Below are 20,353 nucleotides of genomic sequence, written 5' to 3' on the forward strand. Positions count from 1 at the left end.
TCTCCCTGAAATGATAGATGAATAACACTGATGTAGCACCTAACCCTGTTTGTAAACCTAAACTTGACAAACACTGTAAACTTGCCCCTCAAATCTGATTGGTTGATTGAAATGCTGTTCCAGGACCAACAAAGATGTTGATCCAGGAACGATGTGTTTGGTGAAACATGTTAACCGGGATGAACATGGGTCTAAATGCATAAGCAGGATGAAGAAACCGTAATATAAGACCTTTTTGAAGTTCACTAGGATCACAATTACATTGCAGCTGTGCAAGGATGCAGCAGTTTCCCTCCAAAAATGTCGTAATGGGTCTCATCATTTCACTGTCAGTCCTCCATTAGCCCAAAATTCTCAGTTTCCTCCTCCGGTCGTTTTTGTATTATTTCCCAGGTCGTCATTCTTCGTTCTCATGCTGTGCCTACTCTCCTCCTTTCCTCCTCATCCTCCTTTCCTTTCAATCCCTCTTCCATCCCTCCCCCTCCCCTCGCAATCTGTCAGTGATTGCCGCGTCTGCAGTGTCTCCTGAGTCATCAGCAGTGCTGGTGTAATGGTGTGGAACTAGCCAAGGTGAATGGTTATTACTTATTGAGCTCCTGATTGCTGTGCAGAGACTAGCACCCATTTATTAGCACTTGAACAGCATGGGCCCAGAGTAAACCGACTTTCTCCTTATCTGTTGTTGGAATGTGTTTAATGTTAGCAGTGAAACTGTGGCTGTAGCTGGCTGTGTACATGTTTAAGCATTTATAAACCTGGTGGGACTTATAGCGCAAAAAAAAAAAAAAAAACTATTATTTCTGACATTTTTGTAACTAGTAATGTGTATTTATAGGGGAAGAATCAGCCTAACCAGCTATCATTAGCTAGCTTGGCTACATAACATTTAGCATGTTTCTGAGGCATTTGTTATATAGACCGTATTGTGAATCTACTCTTTGCAAGATGTTTATCATATGTTTGTATGCAAATATGACCCTTAACATAAAACGTGATGATTACACATATTATTAAGGCATTTAAGAAAGACGTAAGTTTTTGTAATTCAGCAGTGAATATGTGGCAACACTTCCGTTAGATTTTCTTTCTTTGCCGCTTTGCTACTTGCTTATAAATGGACATACCTCTATGTTGGAACTTTAAATCCATTTGCAAACTTGTTCAAATGTATACTATACAAACCAAAGAAGTTTATAATAATTGGAGAAAGCTATCTGTTAGCCGTTAGCATTTCCACATATTGCTTGGCTTTTGCTTAACCACTGACCTGAGCTGTAAACATTCAGTACTTGTGCTTACAGGGACACTTATGATAGATATTGTTTAGTATACAGTATGGAAAGCAATTCAGGCATAGAAGTCACTTAAAGGAGAACGCTGGTCAATTTTAACATTGAGCTCATTTTTTTGTAAGTTTGGAGTGCTGTCAGTACAGAGAACAACGACAAAAATCGGTGTTGCCTTAAAATTTGCACCCTGTTGACTTCAATGGGGCAAGTTTTAAACCTGCTTTTAGCCTCTTAACATCCTTGATGTGTCATTACAAGTGCACAGCCATGTGAGTGATTCCTTTAGAGTGAACGCGGGTGAATCTGATTGCAGTAGATGTGAAAGATATGAATAAAAATGATGTTATTTCAGCCAGCGCACATACCTGTATTTACATCCTGTTTTTGGTTGAAGTCCACAGTAGTCGATTGTCGAGTTCACGCGCATAGGTTTAGTACGTACGATCATGCGCCCAAACTCGACAATCGACTACTGTGGACTTCAACCGAAAACAGGATGTAAATACAGGTATGTGCGCTGGCTGAAATAACATCATTTTTATTCATATCTTTCACATCTACTGCAGTCAGATTCACCCGTGTTCACTCTAAAGGAATCACTCACATGGCTGTGCACTTGTAATGACACATCAAGGATGTTAAGAGGCTAAAAGCAGGTTTAAAAGTTGCCCCATTTAAGTCAACAGGGTGCAAATTTTAAAAAGAGGATAACACGGTGTAGGCAACACCGATTTTTGTCTTTGTTCTCTGTACTGACAGCACTCCAAATTTACAAAAAAATTAGCTCAATGTTAAAATTGACCGGAGTTCTCCTTTAAAGGGGTCATGAATTGATAAATCAAATTTATCATAAAAAGAATTGCTCAAATTATGGGAGTAATTTCCGTTAAACTGTGAACAATCAGCAAAATGTTCGCTCTATGAACGCAATAATAAGCATTATTCAAAAACTGTTCATGGTCTTTGGTCTGTGGTAGTAATTTGTTAATGCTTTTATACTCTTAAATATCCTTTTAATGTTTTATGGTTGAAGGGTGAGTAGAATAATGTCATCTCATTGTACCCAGTTTTAGCAAAACTTTCACTGATTGTTTACAGTTTAACAGAATTGACTCCCATATTTCGCTCAAAGCAACATGGGGTGTAGGAAAAAGGTGGATAATGTTACAGAACTGATTAATTGAAGTCAGTATAGACTTAAAACCTTAAACCTTAATGTCAATCCTGAATAATGTTTTTTCTCAGTTTTCACCTCAGTTTTCACAAAAAAAATTAAACAGCACTAGTGTTTTCAGCATTGATAATGATAAAAAAAGATGTTTCTTGAGCACAAAATCAGCTTATTAGAATGATTTCTGAAGGATCATGTGACTGAAGACTGGAGTAATGATGCTGAAGATTCAGCTTTGCCATCACAGGAATAAATTACACTATGAGAAGAGTTATTTTAAATATTTCACAATATTACTGTTTTTACTGAATTTTTTAATCAAATAAATGCATCCTTGATGAGCATAAGAGACTTTATTCTAAAATATTAAGAAATCTCCCTGACCCAAACATTTTGAACAGTAGTATATTTGGCCGCAAACCAATCAAATATCACTTTATGTAATTTTTTTAAAAGGTCAAGTTAAGACACATGCGACAGGCCAACTATTCACTGATCATCTACCTCAAGGTAGCACAAAAGCTTGTTTCTGGGGAGCACAAACTGAATGTGATTCAAGTTGTCTTGATATAATCTGGGAGATATATTTGGCTCCATAGATGGCTAATTGCACCAGTGCACAGAGTCCTTTCAGAGCCCTTTTCTTTGCAGCCATTGACAAAGCAGGCTCCGCAGGGCCACATTATTGTGAGGTTCCTTCTAGACAAGAGAACAACACACACACACACACACACACACACACACACACACACACACACACACACACACACACACACACACACACACACACACACACACCTAATATTTCATAACCCCTTAACTCAACTGATGTTGGCCACTCTCCCTTTTGTTAAGGGTGCATTTGGCCCCCCGACCGCTCTTGGTGTTTTGGCTCTTAATGGGTTTCCCTGTGCATTGATCGGAGTCAAGTCCACAGGGAGGCCGCTAGACCGCAGAGGGACCAAAGGCCAAGGCCTGAGGGAGCCGGAGGGACCCTTAACAAGAGGCACAGCAGTAACAGTCTGAGCTCCTGGAACCATCACTGCTGCATCTTGCCTATCACTCAAGGGCTTGTCAATCAGAAACATCCAGAATAATAGCCGCTGACCGGACTTCAGACAGACCAAGCGTCATTTGATAAATAATTTGTCATGATTACATGAAAAATCAAATCACTCCAGACCCAGCCAGAGAAATTGTGCTTTATTTAAAAGACAATAGAAGGACAGAGTCATTACTCATGGCCAGCCATTATTATGTTCTAGAATGTATATGCAGGACTCAACAATACATATTTTTTCCTGCTTGCCTTTTTGGGCTATTAGTTCAGATTTCTGCCTTTCCTGCCTATGTTTTTACTAGCCCCAGCCCAAAACTATTTTATTTTATTTATTTATTTTTATTTTATTATTATTTTTTATTTTATTTTATTTTATTTTATTTTATTTTATTTTATTTTGTTTTATTTTATTTTATTTTATTTTATTTTATTTTATTTTATTTTATTTTTTATTTTATTTTATTTTTTTTTTTAATTTTTTTTTTTAATTTATTTATTTATTTTTTTTTGTTTGTTTTGTTTTGTTTATTTTTTTTCATCATTTCATTTAATTTTGTTTATTTTGTTTATTATTTTTTTATTTACATGTATAATTTAACATTTCTAATTGTTAAATGTCATGTTTGCACTTTTTTAAAACCATTTTTAATTAACTCATTTATTTTAAATAATAATATTAATAATAATAATATTTCCACTACTATTATTATTATTATTATTATATTTTTCACACCCATGTTCACACATATTTCTTTAAATATATTTAAATATACTATTGCACATTATACATCTTTCTTTCTTTGCAAGGCATAAAATGATCAAATCAAATACATGATCAGATTATTTAAGGTATAGCCCTAGTCAGCCTTCCTTTTTGTTGAATCCTGTGCATGCGCATCTCTGTTTGATGAATGTTAATTTCTATTCAAGAAAGAAAAAGGAACTCAAAAATGCTTTATTTTTTGTGTATTGCATTTATCAGTCTTGGTTTGTTTTCATAATAACCGGGCATGTTCAGGGTCAGATTAATTTGTGGAAGCATTCTTTTATCTCAACCGGAGCACAGTATTAGTTTGCTATAATAGAACAATTGAGTTTAACCAAGCAGTGGGCTGCATTCACGGGCCTGTCAAAGGAAACAAACCCACAGTGCCCGTCTCTGGAGACTCATGACCTTGAGAGAAAGATTATTTGAAAAAAAAGCTGTTAAGCTTTTGTTGGAGTTTGAAATTACACTTTTTGGCAAAAAGAAAAAAAATTGGGGCCTCTATCGATGTGGACAGGGGTCTTCTTATGGGGGCTGGAGGTTTCAAGGTTGTGTGACTTCTCATCACATTCGATAAGTACATAATCTATTCCATGAGTTTTATAACTCTATATTTTCTAAAAGAACTTGAACTTCTGTAATATGTTTTTGAATCCTCCAGTGCATAAGTTATTGCTACTGCTTGGAAATTGTGTATAGTTTGGAGACATATATATACAGGGCAATAAATCAAGCCTAGACCAATAATATTCCACCAGAAATGGCAGCACTATAGTGAAGTTCAGACTTGTTTGATATTATGTCTTATAGGGTCTTATTTGTTTCCCACCATTGTTGCCTTTAACTGTTTACCTTCAAACCAGAAATCCATCCACATGAGCATACGGAGTTAATATGTTGTGGAGCTTGTATCTCGTTCTGTTCTTATAAGTGTAACCTATTCTGATAATATTAATTAAATTTTGCTTTTATTTATTTTTTTATCACATAGCTCTCTGGAATACTGGATTCTTATTGGTCAGTCACTGCATTGCGGAATTACGACGTAAAAAGCGTCCTCGTAGAACTTTTAAAAACAACTTGTAAACTTGAAATTGCTCCGAAATTGTACCTTGTGACTATGCCATGTTGATAGAGTTGCATTGCAGAATTCTGAGTCCGAGAACAGCTCTGAGTAGAATGTCACGCTTATGTAAATGCAGAAAGATATTGCCTAATATTTGCCATCGTCTGTGGCAGTGCTATATGTCAGACCACTCATCTGGCTGAAACTGATGCTATTTTCAAATTATAAGGTGCGGTCACATTAGCAAAATCTATATTATTCCCTTATATTTACATTCAAGGAGTTATATCATTGATCCAGAATATTATTGAAAGTCAAACAGTGGGTTATTTTGACTGGGACTAGTGAGCAACCATCATGAACACCCTAGCAACTGCACAGATATGTGAACAAATGAGAAATTAGTCATTTTTATACGTAAGTGTCCTTGCAAATGCTCCATCATGCTCAATCTCGGTTCTAATAATCTGAGGCCTGTCAGTGGAGATCAATCTAGCATTTGTATTCTGAATTAAGACAAGCCCTGATGACTCTCCTGAGTGCTGGGTTCCTGCTCAAATGTTTTGTGGTGTTTGACCACATTCTCATTTCCTATCATGGCCCCTGCTGAGGAATCAATGCATCACAATCCCACAGAGCCTCATCTGTTTAGATGCTTGATGCCGACAAATTGGCCACCCTGATGAAGTATTTTAATGGCTGATTCAGTCCTCATCTAACAATCCACTCTTCTCTTCATTCCAGGATATTCTCAGATTCATAATTAGCTGTTGGGCCAATACATTTATCTATAGAGTGAGCGCATGTGTTGAATCTGAAATGGAACATTAAATAAATCTGCATGAGAATAATTGTAATTGTTGTCACTCTGCATGTGAAAGGACAATTGTGGCTCTATACATAGTTTGTCATTTCCATTAGCAGTCCATTAGTTTGTCACTCTATGGTGTTGTTGCCAACGGATCCTTTTAATTCACTTTTCCACTTTGTCCACAAAAAAATAAAATAATAACCTGCAATAACTTGCATTGGATGGAATTAATTAAAACACAAGTAAATATGCAGTTTTTAAGCCAAATGACATTTCATTTTGTTTTTCCAAGTTTTTCCTGGGGTCACAAATGCGAAAGTTCTTCTACAATTTTGCATTTAAACAAATTTCTGTAGTTTTGTAGTTCTCTAGTACATTTGAATTTTTGTGTTGAATCATTCTTAGGTTAAATATATGTTTTTGTTCACAGATGTATCATAAATTGTTTGGTCACACTTTACAATAGGGTCCCATTAGTTAACACATTAACTAACTAACAATGACCAATACATTTGCTACAGTATTTATTAATATTTGTTAACAAAGATACAACTCTTCATTGTTAGCTCAGGTCCATTAAATAACATTAACAGATAGGCCTACTTTTGTTTTTAAAAATGTATTAGTAAATGTTAAAATGAACATTAATTTAGATGAATAAATGCTTTAGAAGTATTTTTCATTGTTAGTTAATATAAACTAATGTAATTATCTAATGTTATCTAATGTAAACTTATTGTAAAGTGTCACCTTGTTTAATTTTTTTGCATTTCCTTTTTTTAATGGACGGTGACACATTATATTACAATAATGCACTTTTTTTTAAATAAAAAAATCCATTGTGATAGTTATAGAGCAATGTTTCCCAACATTTTCCCATTTTCTTTCCCTGAAAATTTCCATTGCATTTTTTTTTAAGTTATTGGACCACTGGTACATTCTGTTAGAACATAATGCGTACCTTAGGGGGATAAAACAGTGGAACATGTGTGCGAACATATCACAGTGTGTGTGTGTGCAAGGGCACAAGAGCAAGGACTGAAGGTGACTATTTTTCCAGAAGGGCCTTTTTAATCGAAAACAAGTAATTAACTTCCTACAGCAAACCACTTTGAAGCTCTGTTCATAGAATAGAACCAAAAGATATAAGATAAGATATAAAACAGAGGGAAACAAGTGATAAGGGACTACTTAATTCAAAACCAATTGCCATTAAAAGTGTAAATACTAACTGTATATGTACAGAACATGCAGATGATCAAGAACCCTGCAAAATCATGATGGAGACCATGTGTATGTGTATGAATTATGTGTATGAATTAAAAGGCTCAAGGCGTATCAAACCTACACAGAAGAATTGAACTGGAAGAGGATCGAGTGGCTGCCATATTTAAACATGAGCGAATGAAAGCCTCCTATGCTATGACAAGGAGTATCTCCAATGCTTTCTTAAGTACCGCCAGAATGTTTCTAAGTTGTGTCTTGTTTGTCAGCTCACAGCTCATTCTGTTTCTTCTTGAGATGCTTTCTGAATGGCTTCGGTGCTAATCTGTTTACAGAAGCCTGGCTGAAGAAGAACTGTAGCCAAGCTAATTTCACCTCATTTCTCTTAGCGTTTACCTGCTGTTTGTGTTTGCCACTCACAAGTCTCCGACGTAGCACTCTCAGATCGTAATGGCTGTTCCCTGCATCAAGGCGCTCTCACTCCGCTAAGATAATTGCTATTATGGCTCACAATAGCCTTAATGGTGCTAACGGTCGTTGTGAAGAAATGATGCAGCTGATGACGGCCACTGGGTCTGTTATTAAAAAGAAAGGAGGCTGCTCCAATCAGCCGCAGACCGCCATTAGCCTAGCATGCCCATTCATCAATGTCACTCTGAATAGAAGCAGTCAGGATGGGGGTGGAAGGGGATGTTGAGAGACTCTGGAAGGGGGAGGGGCGAGGCGAGGCACGCGCTACCCAAGTCGCCGGGTCTGTCGTCTGGCTGCGTGTGCACTCTGACTCCCAGGCCTCATGGGCCTGCTAATCTGTGGGCACGGAGGAAGCCATTGGAAGGGGGAGGAGAGGTGCACGGCTGAGATAGCATATCGCCTTGCACACACAGCACTCGCTATAGCCTGATCCCCTCTGCACAACCATTTCCAATCGCTTTTCACAGGCTCTCTTCACTACAGAATGGGGGAAAACAAAAGCGCTGAGAGCTGCACTGTCTGGTCCATTTTTACATTCTCCTTTCCACACACACACACACACACACACACGCGTCTCCTCAAGACTGCTCTTTGAAGTTGCTTGAGCAAGCATTATTCAGTATTTCAAATCCATCCTTCATCCCGGTGCTAATTTTACAGTTTTTTTTTGTCACAGTTTTTGTCTTGTGAATTCATGTCATATTCATTAAATTTAGCCTATTTTACTGTGACTGTAATGGCAAATGATAATACTTAATACAAATGTCCTATAGTATATTCTATATTCTAAATCGTGATGAATATTTTTTTTTTCAGGATTCTTTGGTGATTAGAAAGTTCAAAAGAACAGCATTAATTTGATATAGAAATAATTTGTAACATCATAAATGTCTTTATTGACACTTTTGATCAATTTAATGCAACCTTACCTTAATGAATAAAAGTATTCATTTATTTTTACTTTTTTATTTGACTGACATGACATATTGTGAAGAACCAACCAGGCCTTGTGGTTGTTTTAGTATCGATTTGTACAGAAAAAAAAGGCAATAATGATTTAAATACACAATCTGATTCTAAAAACGTATTTTCCATTAATGGCCATTCTAAATTAGAGTATTTTGGCTAAATAATGTTTTTTTTATTTTGCACTCGTCTAAAAGACCATCGGTGACTGGTGGTTATGATCGGAGGCTTCTTGTCACAGACTTTGAAACATGAAAGGCAGACAAGTCTGGTTTTAAGCTTCAAAGTGTAACTGTCACGAGTCAAGCTTCTGAGCACAATAGGGATCAAAGAACTGTGTTTTTGTTAGTTTGCTATTCATGAGGGAATGCTATTGACTTATTGCCGGCAGTCCTTTCTGGCAGGATAGTTCCACTCTTGGGGCATTGCCCAAAATGTTATCTTCCTCCTTCATTAAAGTCACTGCAGAGTAATCAATGAGTGTCTGCCCTGAAAACATTTGTCCTGGCTCTTTTTTTGCCACTCACTCTTGCCTGTCAGAAGAACATCACTCATGCTGAAAACTCAGCATGCACTTGAATCACTTTTTAATCCGTTTTCACTAGAATGAATCAGACTTCCCCATGTGCTAAACAGGAGAAAGAACAGATTCATTTCAACTACTTTTAACCTACTGATAAATGTTGATAATTTAGTAGGCTACTTTTTAGTTAGTTGCACCACTGGATAAGAGCTGATAGAGTAGAGTACTAATGTCAGTGGCGTAGTCTAGTTTGTAGGGGTATAGGGCTGGCTGGGGTAGATCAATGAAGACCTGAAAAAGGAAACCGAGAGCTATGAACATGGAAGCAAATGAGTGTAGCGATGCCTGCAGGATCTTCAAAGCGAGAGGGAGGGAATATTATGCTGCAAGTTTGAATTTTCAGCCAATGGATCACTCAATACTCAATCTATTATAGATTAATATGGCATCTCACTACTGTATCTAACAATCTGTCCAGATGAGAAGCAGATTCAGTCGACGCTAGCGTAAAAAGATCATTCCTTATATCATAGAATCAGATCCCAGATTGATTCCCGCACCGTGATGGATTTTGTGCCATGTTTCAGATCATGGAGGGTTTGAAAGATGCTCCATGTTGGATTACGCGAATTTATATATTTGAAGTTTGAAAAAGTGTTTGCTTCACAAAAAAGGGAAATTGGGAGCTGTTTAAACAGATAGATAGATAGATAGATAGATAGATAGATAGATGTTATTACTGTTACTTATATTATATATATATATAGGCTATATATATGTATATGTGATGCGATCTGGGAAAACCCGTCGGATGTCGCGCTGGGCCGTTTTCAGTAAATTCCAAAATAGTTTGAATGTCAGTTTTTTTGTCAAATTTTTTTCCATTAAATTATTAATCTATAACATATTTTCTCTTATCTCTGAAAATATTTTGGCAAAATTCCCTTGTTTAGTGCAGAAAAACAGCGATTTATAGTGTCAAACTGAAAATACTCTTTCTCTAATGCATTCTTTGCGACCATTTTCTCTAATGCCCGGCAGAGGTGGAAAAAAAAACAATCGCCGTATATCCCATACACCTGTCCGTCTCTTAACGCTACAAAGATAGTTTACCTTTAAAATAAACCACATACATGTACAGTGAATGTGTATAGTGCGCATTTCGCGCCAATCCTGTTTAAACTATAACGTCACGCAGTTTGATGGACAAGAAGCGTCTCGACGGTGACAGTTAATTAAACCTGTTTTTCTCAAAATTCCGTTCCAGAAAATCATAGCGATCGGCCGACTTCAGATAAACATAACTTTTGCTACCAACAAGCTATGATAAAAATAAAAACAGATTTGGAAAGGGCTTGATACCAGCTTCCATATGATATCAATGATACCTGTAATAGGTAAAATTTCACCATGTGGTGGGTTTTCCCAGATCGCATCACACACACACACACACACATATATATATATATATATATATATATATATATATATATATATATATATATATACACACATTAAAATACATTTAATGTATACTTTTTAACAATTTACATTTATTTATAACTCTTGTGTTTGGTTATTTCAAACATGTGGCTAAATGAGCTTAAAGTGACAGTACCAAAGGATACTGATGATCATAAGTTATGGTGACTTAAATACCGCTTAATATTTGTCTGACAGTCCAAGTTGGCTTTTCTTTAAGGAGCTCTACATATTTAATAGAATATTTATAGCTATGGTGTGCGGAGCTGAAATAGAGCAGCACTAACTCGAAGAGCGCTGCGCAGGAATGGCATTGGCTGGCAGAGAGTGCAAATGCCAGCACGGATAAAGACTTTCCTGTGATTAGCCTCATTATTCAGACAGATTTTTCGGCTTTACGAAAAGGGCTCCTAGGCATCCTAGTTATTCATCCAAAACCCGGGCAGAGCAGTCTAAGAGAGCGGAAATGTTTGCTTCAGGGGTGGGACTGTCATGGCACTGTCTTCTTTATTAGACCCCATGCCCTCTACCGTTCTCCATCCTTTATAAATGTTAGATTTTAACATGTGATGCTTATTCATGAAAATGGTTTTGGGAGCCCCTCTTCTTGTGAAGAATATCATTGTTAAACGAGACGTACTGCCCAAACTTTCGGCCAGAAGTATGCTTGAGGTGTGCATATATGCAAAGAAAATTTAATGAACAAATTCATGCTACTGTTTCTTCTCCCAGTGTTATTTATTAGATAATTTATTCTGTCTTTTTGTCAAGAACAAGGTAATTAGGGAGCACCAAAAATATGTTTTTGTCCGAATAATTTTCTTGGCTTTGATGAATAAATGATTTAAGCACAACTATATTCATACTTGAACTTCTTGAAAAATTAATTTTGAGAGCCAATAGATGTTATTTTTCTTTCTTGATACATTAATGAAGCCCTGCCTCTTTCAGCCAAAGCCAAAAGAGCTTCTGATCAGTAGTGATTAATAAAATGTAAAGCATACATATATGAATTTCAAGGATGTCGTGGAAGGGGCGACTCAAAGGACCGGGGTGGCAGGGAACACTTTGGCACATGGCACTGGATTAACTAGGGGGGTGTAGTGAAGATGCAGAGAGCGAGGGATGGATGGAGAGAATGCTTCATAATACCCCACCCCCCTCCCCCTCGGTTGGGTCTTTCTCCCCCCAACCTCTTCGGCTGAGAGGAAAGCGTGCCACGCTTAGATTTGAGCCATTAATATTCTGTCTCGACTCATTGTCTTTGCCTGCTGACATTTACATTTAGATTGTTTATCTGACTGTGGGGGGTGTCCGACCATTAATGAATATGCTTCTGTTGTTCCAGAAAGGCGGCAATTACCGGCTCTGCGTTAAGATAATGAAAGTAGAGAGATGTGGTAGGTGGGCATTAGCCACGGCGGAGAAAAGGCCTTGGTGCGATTGTGCTTTTTTACACATTGCAGCAAGGGATGAACCAGAGGAGCACGGAGGACTCTGTGCCGGTTTCCCTGTCATTCTGCAGTCAGATCTCTCCCGGTCTCTTGGTTAGATATAATGAGGGGTTCAGGCATAAACACACATGCTAGCTTGCAGCTTTCTTCGGCTTGCGCTTCTCTATAATGCAAGTTTAAGGCCTCACTGTCAACACTTTTCTGTCTGCATTAGGGGGGGAAAAACATCTCATTGGAAAACATTTCAGTAATATTTTAGTTGTTTATTATTAAATTTTATATATTAGAAATGTTATATATATCTATCTATATATATATATACAGATTATAATATAAATTATATAAAAATAACAATTAAAAATGTTTAATTTATGTGTGTATATATATATATATATATATATATATATATATATATATATATATATATATATATATATATATATATATAAATCAAGTAATTGCATATGACAGGAAAGGTCATGCAAGTTCATATCCATTTTTTTCCAAACTATCTGCCTCGAAGCACCTGTCAATCTCAGCATCTGTGTTCTGAGGTCACACAGAGAGAGCTGAGTGCTTTGGATTCAACATGATGGAATGGGTTGAGATGTAACCATACACTGTATAAAATCCAGCTAAGGTGAGTGCTGGCCATTAGAGAGCAGGAGCGTGGTGAGAGGGTAATAGAAAGCTCTGTAGCTCAGCGAGGGTAGTGGCCGGGGCCGTGTGCACCAGCTGTGCGTAAGTCACAACTAGTCTAGTTTTGAAATAAATGGACACTTAGTTACAACTTACGCACTATTGAATATTTTTGCGTTGCACCATTAAACTTAGTTGAAGTGTGACTACATATAAACTAAATATTTACCTCTGATCAGGAGTGACGGTAGGAATAAAATAGCAGACTGACTGAACTGCAACAGTAAGCTCTTGTTTTACCTGACAGACTACAATTATTTAGATATGATAATGCTGACATACTCTCACTTACATTATAAGAAAGAACATTATGTAAATATATTACTATTTTGTTTACGGCTCATCAACAAGAACCGCCGCTGCATTTTGTATTGTGCATGTCAAAAATAAATCAGTCATAATAAATAAATGTCATTTCTTGTGTTTTTTTGTATTAGTATTTATTTATTGATCCTTATTCATTTTATTTATGCTACATATAAAAGTATTATGATCATGGTTAAGTAGTATCCTATTTAATCAACTTATTTTTACCGTAGTTAGGTAAGGCAAAAGTTAGAATGAAGGATAAACTGAAATTCACAAAATTTCAACACAAATACAAAGTTCTGTCATGAAAGATGGCGCAGGCTGATTGAACTCAACCTCAACTCAAACTCAACCTGCTTGCAATCACATCATTCTCTGTTTGTCACAGCTGATTGGTTCCTGCTGTATCAGTAGCCAATGAGCTCGCTGCTCAACCTTCAAATACTTGGTTAGCATTTGCCTTAGCCGCAGCAGATCTATTCAGACAAGACCAAATGTATTACCATTGTTATACCCATTACCACGCCAAACATTCTGAGAGTTGTCATGACAGAACTTCTGTTCACAATGCTTCATGGCATTTAAAAAAAAAAAAAAAAATTTCTCCATTGTTTTTAATTCTATTCACCTTTTTACAATGCTTCATGGGATTGTAGTTCTTTCCCTCAGTAAAGCCGTCCAGTACACAGGCTTGTACCTTATTTTTTCCAATTTAAGAAAGAAATTCCGAATGGCTTGTGGTGCAACAATACCGTGGTCACTCTTCTCTCACTGAAAGGCATAAGTATCCACTGACCAGCCCCTCAGCTCTTGCCAGTTCTTATAGTAAGACAAGCTACTTCTCAGAATGACGCACTGCAGATCAATAAGACTATTCCACTCTATGCTACGCACTGCAGACCAGGCCTGAGAAATATATGGTGGGTGATCTGAATGGCCTGCTTTTAACTGATTTTGAAAGCCTGTAGTGTGTGTGCAGTTTGCAGATTACCTTTATGCAAAGAACACCTATGACACCACATGGAATACTGTATTTTGTAATGCATTGATTTATCAGTTTCAATTGTGACGAATGAACTGAAAGAAGTATCATCCACGGTTTTTCTTTTCAATCCTTTTTCATACATTATTTGATTGGAAATTGTATTATTTATTTTTTTGCATGGAAGACATAAGATTAATTTTTAAAAATGACAAAGAAAGCACTATACTAGTGGTCCATACTACTTTTCAATGTATTAGGTTCACAATCACAATCGCTGGTTCACACTGGCTTAAATTATTTGTGTGGATCTTCCAATGATTTGGATGAAATGGACTGATTTGCTTCTCATATTAGTCAGCTGATACATAGTGCAAGAGTTACATGGACCACTTTAATGATACTTTTATGGTGTTTTTGTGTCCTTTGATTCATTGTCATTATTTTGAAAAAGAGCAACCAGGATATTTTTTCTACAAAAAAAATCTACTTTTGTGTTCTACAGAAATAGTTAAAGTTATACAGTTTTGAAATGCCACAAGGGTGAGTAAATGATAATAGACATTTCATTTTAGAGTGAAACAATTCTTATTTTTCTAGCCGCTGTTCTCTCTTTTTATATTGATTGATATTGAATGAATAGACTACATGGAATTTTTGCTCAATTTACTATACGCTGTAAGAGAGTGTTGAGCGGTTGAAACAGATCAGCACAGAGAGTCTGAATGTAAAAGTGATTTAATGAAGTCTGTTCTAATGCTTCTCTTCAGTCCACTTACACAGATTAGATTAGAGCTGTGGCCTCCACAGAAAGCCTTTCTTTTCACTGTATTGTTCGAGTGCCATTTTAATCTTAAAATGGAAAGGTTTACTGTCCCAAAAGAAGATTTGCACTCTGTTTCACCACCAATTGGTATATATTTTTTTTATCTTCATTTAACACAGCCACATTTCAGCAAGCCCCTTGTGAAACACACCGCCGACCTTGCATGCAAACACATTTTATAGATATGACTTTGAAATGAAAGAAAATAGAGGCAACAATGGACTGAACATTTATTTATTTATTTTTATTTAACAGAAAAAATAGCCAATAATGGATTTTTTTTTCGTTTTTATTTAACAGAAAAAAAATGCCAATAATGGACTGAACATGTATTTATTATTTATTAAACACAAAAATGAACCAACAATGGACTGAACTTTTATTTAATTTAATTTATTTAGTTATTTGTTTATTTATTTATATAAATGTTCAACCCATGGAGCATTTTATTTATTTATTTATTTAATAAAGGAGTCTATGTACTGAACAGACATTTATTTATTTGTTTGTTTAACTTTATTTATTTAATTTAACAGAAAAAAATGTTAATAATGGACTTAACATTTATTAATTTATTTATCAATTTCCTAATTCTTTGCAGCATAATTAACTTTACATTTGAAGCTTTCCCCTAATTAAAAGTGGTTGACGTTCAGGATTAGTGTGGCCGTAACTGAGTTTCAGTGAAATGCAATGTAGGTCTGCCATCAGTCATGGCTGTATTGGCATGCCCTGCTTCCATGGCAACATACTCATACAGTACGTGCATGTAGAAGCTCCGGCATGGCTGCGCCCAGATGTTGAACTCAGTAACCTCTATTTATTCTAATCCACGCAACGGTTTTCCATGCCTTGGCCCATCTGTATCCCTGTCACATGTTAAAACATCGCATTGACATACATTAATCCGGCCAGGTGTTGTTTCCCCTCCCCTCCTTTAACCTTCCCTATGTCCTTTCCTATCTTCCTGGTGCTCTTAAAGTAAAAGATAAAGGAATAAAGCCAAAACTTATGGGTTGAACTTAATGAGCTGCATAGGGAATAGAGCCGCTATCCTCCTGGGAGTTTCTTCCCTACAGTGAGTTGTGGTGCTTTTTCGTCGGGAAGAGCACATTATGAAGTCCTGTTGACATTGTGTTGATTTATAAGGGCATTCTCTCCATTGTTTCCCCTGTGTCCTGCAGCTAAGCACGACGTGAATGGTAACAGGACAGTGCCACCGTTCCCAGAGGGACTACAGATGGTCTTATTCGGTAAGTGATCCGAGCTGTGAGATATGTGTGCGGAGATGTGAGTGTGTTTGTGTGTGTGTGATCGCGGCGTGGGGGTAGACAACCGGCGGTGGAAGGTAATTAGTCCCCTCATGCACCCCCTCATCCCCTTGAAGAAGTGCAAAACCAAAACTGCAAAATGATGAGGAAAATAAAGGGGAGGGGTGTGCCGATTAATTGCAGACTGCTGATTAGGATCTCTTTAATAAATGCATTTGTTCAGCCTCCCTTTTTTCTTTATTTAGGCCTCAAACTGTGTAATTCATCATGGCAGACAGGAATTAAATGGCTGTTTTATCACAGGGTCTTGAATACAAATAAAATAACATTCAAAGTATGTATGCGGCTTTTGCAAATCACAACCCCCCCGCTGAGAGCGATGAAGGGTAACTCAGGTACCTTTGACTCCATGAAAATGTGCTTTTCTTCCTGCTAGACGGCACGCACAGCGCTCACCCTCATTTACCGAACATTGACGTCCCCCATGTGAAAGCGTCATCTTATAGTCTTAGCGTTCGGGTGTCCCTCTGGGCCGGCGTAATTGAGCTCCAGATTCTAGATTCTCTATCATACGCCTTATGCTCGCTTCTCCACAGCAGCTTGTGAATCAGAGAAATCTGGTCAAGCCGACAGTCGTGTACGTTTTCTTTTTTTTTTTTTCAACAATTGAATTACTTTCCACCCGTGGGATGTTGCAGTAGATAACGATATACTATAGTTACCCTCTAATTTATATTTACTGTTATAGTATTATTTGGTAATAAATGCTTACAGCGGGTGTTAGTTTTATGGTGGTTGATATGTTTTTATTGGCCCCGAGTAAATGCGTGATGGAGGAGTCTTTAGTTTTATGGGATTGTAAATTCATAGCTAAAATATAGAGCTTTGAATAGAAAAAAAGGACCTGATTTAACACCAGTGGGAAGGTGCTAGAGGAGGCTCGTTCCCAGCAGAACACAAAAACACAAGGCAAAGAGAAAAAAGAGGTTTTTTTTAATGTTTTTGAAAGAAGCCTCTTATGCACACCAAGGATGCATTTATTTGATCAAACATACAGTAAAAAACTTTTATACACTGAAGAATCTAAATGTCATTTTAACGGGATAGTTCGCCCCCAAATTAAAATTCTGTCATTATTTAGTCACTCTTATGTCTCTTCAAACCTGAAATTTTCTATAAAGGATTTTTTTTTGTCAAGCTCCAAAGCTGAAAAATCTTAAAAGCATCCTAAAAGTATTATAAAAGTAGTCCATATGACTCCATATGCACTAAATTCCATGTCTTTTGAAGCTGTATGATAGCTTTATTGAGGAAAGGAAAGTCATTTGGACTACTTTTCTGTTCCTTTCATGGTGGTGTTTTTTGAACAATTGAACATGGTGCTAGCAACCCAAAGTCATGTGTTTGATTTTCCATGGAATGCATGAAATGTATACTTTGAATGCATTTTAAAAGTGTCCATAAAATCCATAAATGTTCTCAGAATCAATACTAGCTTTTTAATTTCTGGCAATAATAGAAATAGGATGTTTTGTTGTCTCAGTTATTGTCTATGGCTATATATTAGGAATATTTATTTTTTCTTTTATGTTTTTAACACAGGTATGGGCTGTTTCTGGGGAGCGGAGAGGAAATTCTGGAAGCAAAAGGGGGTCTATTCCACTCAAGTGGGCTACTCTGGTGGTTACACCCCAAACGCGACCTATGAGGAGGTGTGCACAGGTATGTCTCTGATTACCATTTCCAAGCTGTCAGTCACTTATTGTCTGTGGAGCTCCAGCCACATAAAGAATGTGTGCACAATTTGAGTATCACAAATTATACATGAACTGTGTTGGTGTTGAATGAGTTGGAATGACTGTAAAATATCTATGAGAAATTCACTAATTGAAGAGCAGAAATCAGAATTTGCACTGTAATTATAGTCGTGTTCTTTTTCGTAACATCTGTAAGCATCCAGATGGCATTCATATATGCTTATACTTAAAATGATAACACTTGCTCATATAGCAGTAATCCAGTAACTGGCTAATATACCAATTCAAAACAACGCATGGTCATACTGTCGAGCTTTGCCCGTCCAAAAATCACCATGAAGCTTCTGCTTCAATGCAGTAATCAAGATGGGTGTTTTTGACATGGCTGGGTTTGCCTTAGCTGTGCCAGCTGTTGGCCTATTATTATTATTATTATTATTATTATTATTATTATTATTATTATTATTAGTAGTAGTAGTAGTAGTAGTAGTAGTAGTAGTAGTAGTAGTAGTGGTAGTAGTAGTAGTATTTAGGTCCAAGCCTCCCCTTCCTTATCGTAAAGGATTTGGAATTTAGAATATTAGGCTTTTCCCTCAAAAAACAAGACGGGCAAACAGAATAGGAATGCAGTAATCCTATTTTATTTTTTATACACTCAGTCACTCGACAAGGATGCATTAAATTGTCAAAAGTGACAGTAAAAAGGACTTTTACATGGTTACAAAAAAAATTATTTCAAATAAATGCTGTACTTTTAACTATTCATCAAATAATTCCAAAGAAAATCACAGTTTCCACAAAATAATAATATAATAATAAGAACAAAATAATAATAAACTGTGATAATGTCTGATAATAATAAGAAATTATTCTTGAGCACCAAATGAGCATATTACAATGATTTCTGACGCTGAAGACTGCTGCAAATTCAGCTTTGCCATCAAAGGAATAGATTACTGTCTGGATTTATTTTAGAATATATTAAAACAGAAAAATTATATTAAAATGTAATAACATTCCTTAACTGTACTGTATTCTGATCAAATAAATGCAGGCAAGGTGAGCATAAGAGACCTCTTTCAAAACATGAAACAATCTTACAGATCACAAACATTTAAACAGTAGCGTACAAAGAGCACAATTTTTTTAAATAAACACACAAGATTGCTACCATTTCATTTTCCAAAAAAAAAGCACAAATTATTGCTTTTGAAAAATAAACTGAATGAAATTAATTCTACATTCTGAGTCTGAGTCCATTGCATTTAGCAGATGATTTTCTCAGCTCAAACTTACTCTGGTAGTTTTCCTCAGCCTAGAAAAGCATGACGAGGGGCTTTGATCTCCCGAGCTTTCCCTGTGTTCAGTCACAGTGATCTCCTATCGAGTAAATTTGCTTTAATGGTCTCTCGCAGAGTATGCACAGCCATTCCTTACTATGAAGTTTAGACACAAACATGCATCTCACTGCAGGGCATTTATATTTAAATTCCCTCTTTTACTTAGAAACTGTACATTTTGAGAATCAAAGCTGTTTTAAAGCCGGGCGTGATGATTCAGCAGGTGGTCCATCGCTACAACTGGTATATACGGCGTGGGGTGCTGAAAACGCAGGGGGAGCTGTCCATTGGCTGGTGCTGAAATGAATGCTGGTGCTGAAATGGTTGGTAACACTCTGTGCTCCTCCACAGGGTTTGAATGCTGACATCCTTTTGAAACAAGTAACAGGATTTTAGAAGAAATGGAAAGATAAGGCTGGTGTTTATATTGTGCTCTTAGATATGACTTGCAAATGCATAGCTTCATTTCTTTCTATAAAATCTTTTTCAAGACCTAGTGAGCTGCCTCACTGCCTACATAGGCATCTACCTTCTAAGGCAGCATCTTAACTAAATGAAACCTCATAAGTGACTAAATGCACTACATAGGCAGAGTACCATACAAATAGGGCTCTGAATTATAGTCTAGTAGTAGGAACAGGTTCAATGAAGACTGCTGAAAATGAAGCTTCGCAGGAATAAATTACAGGAATTAATTTTTAAATCTATAAAAATAGATAACTGTTATATCAAAACATTAGTAGTCTACTTTTAAGCATTTTATTAAACTTGATAATTTAAAAAAAAAATTATGTATATCTCCAGTCCTTCTGCTTTAGCCCCCCCCCCCCCAGTGCATTCGGGAGTCTGCCTTGATGTCTTAAAATATAGGCAGCCTACTAGGTTT

The 20,353-nt window shown here is 36.5% G+C and overlaps 1 protein-coding gene across 2 annotated transcripts in view; it reads left to right on the forward strand.

Moving 5' to 3' along the window:
- The window catches only part of msraa (methionine sulfoxide reductase Aa), a 69,049-nt gene that overhangs the window by 20,178 nt on the left and 28,518 nt on the right, over positions 1-20,353 (forward strand). For both annotated transcript variants that reach the window (XM_079888230.1, XM_079888231.1), the window contains 2 exons: positions 16,284-16,352; positions 17,973-18,092. In XM_079888230.1, coding sequence (XP_079744356.1) covers positions 16,284-16,352; positions 17,973-18,092 — 189 coding nt within the window. The remainder of the gene's footprint in view (positions 1-16,283; positions 16,353-17,972; positions 18,093-20,353) is intronic.

Source organism: Squalius cephalus (genome assembly GCF_949319135.1).
Source record: "Squalius cephalus genome assembly, chromosome: 12".
Lineage (NCBI taxonomy): Eukaryota > Metazoa > Chordata > Actinopteri > Cypriniformes > Leuciscidae > Squalius > Squalius cephalus.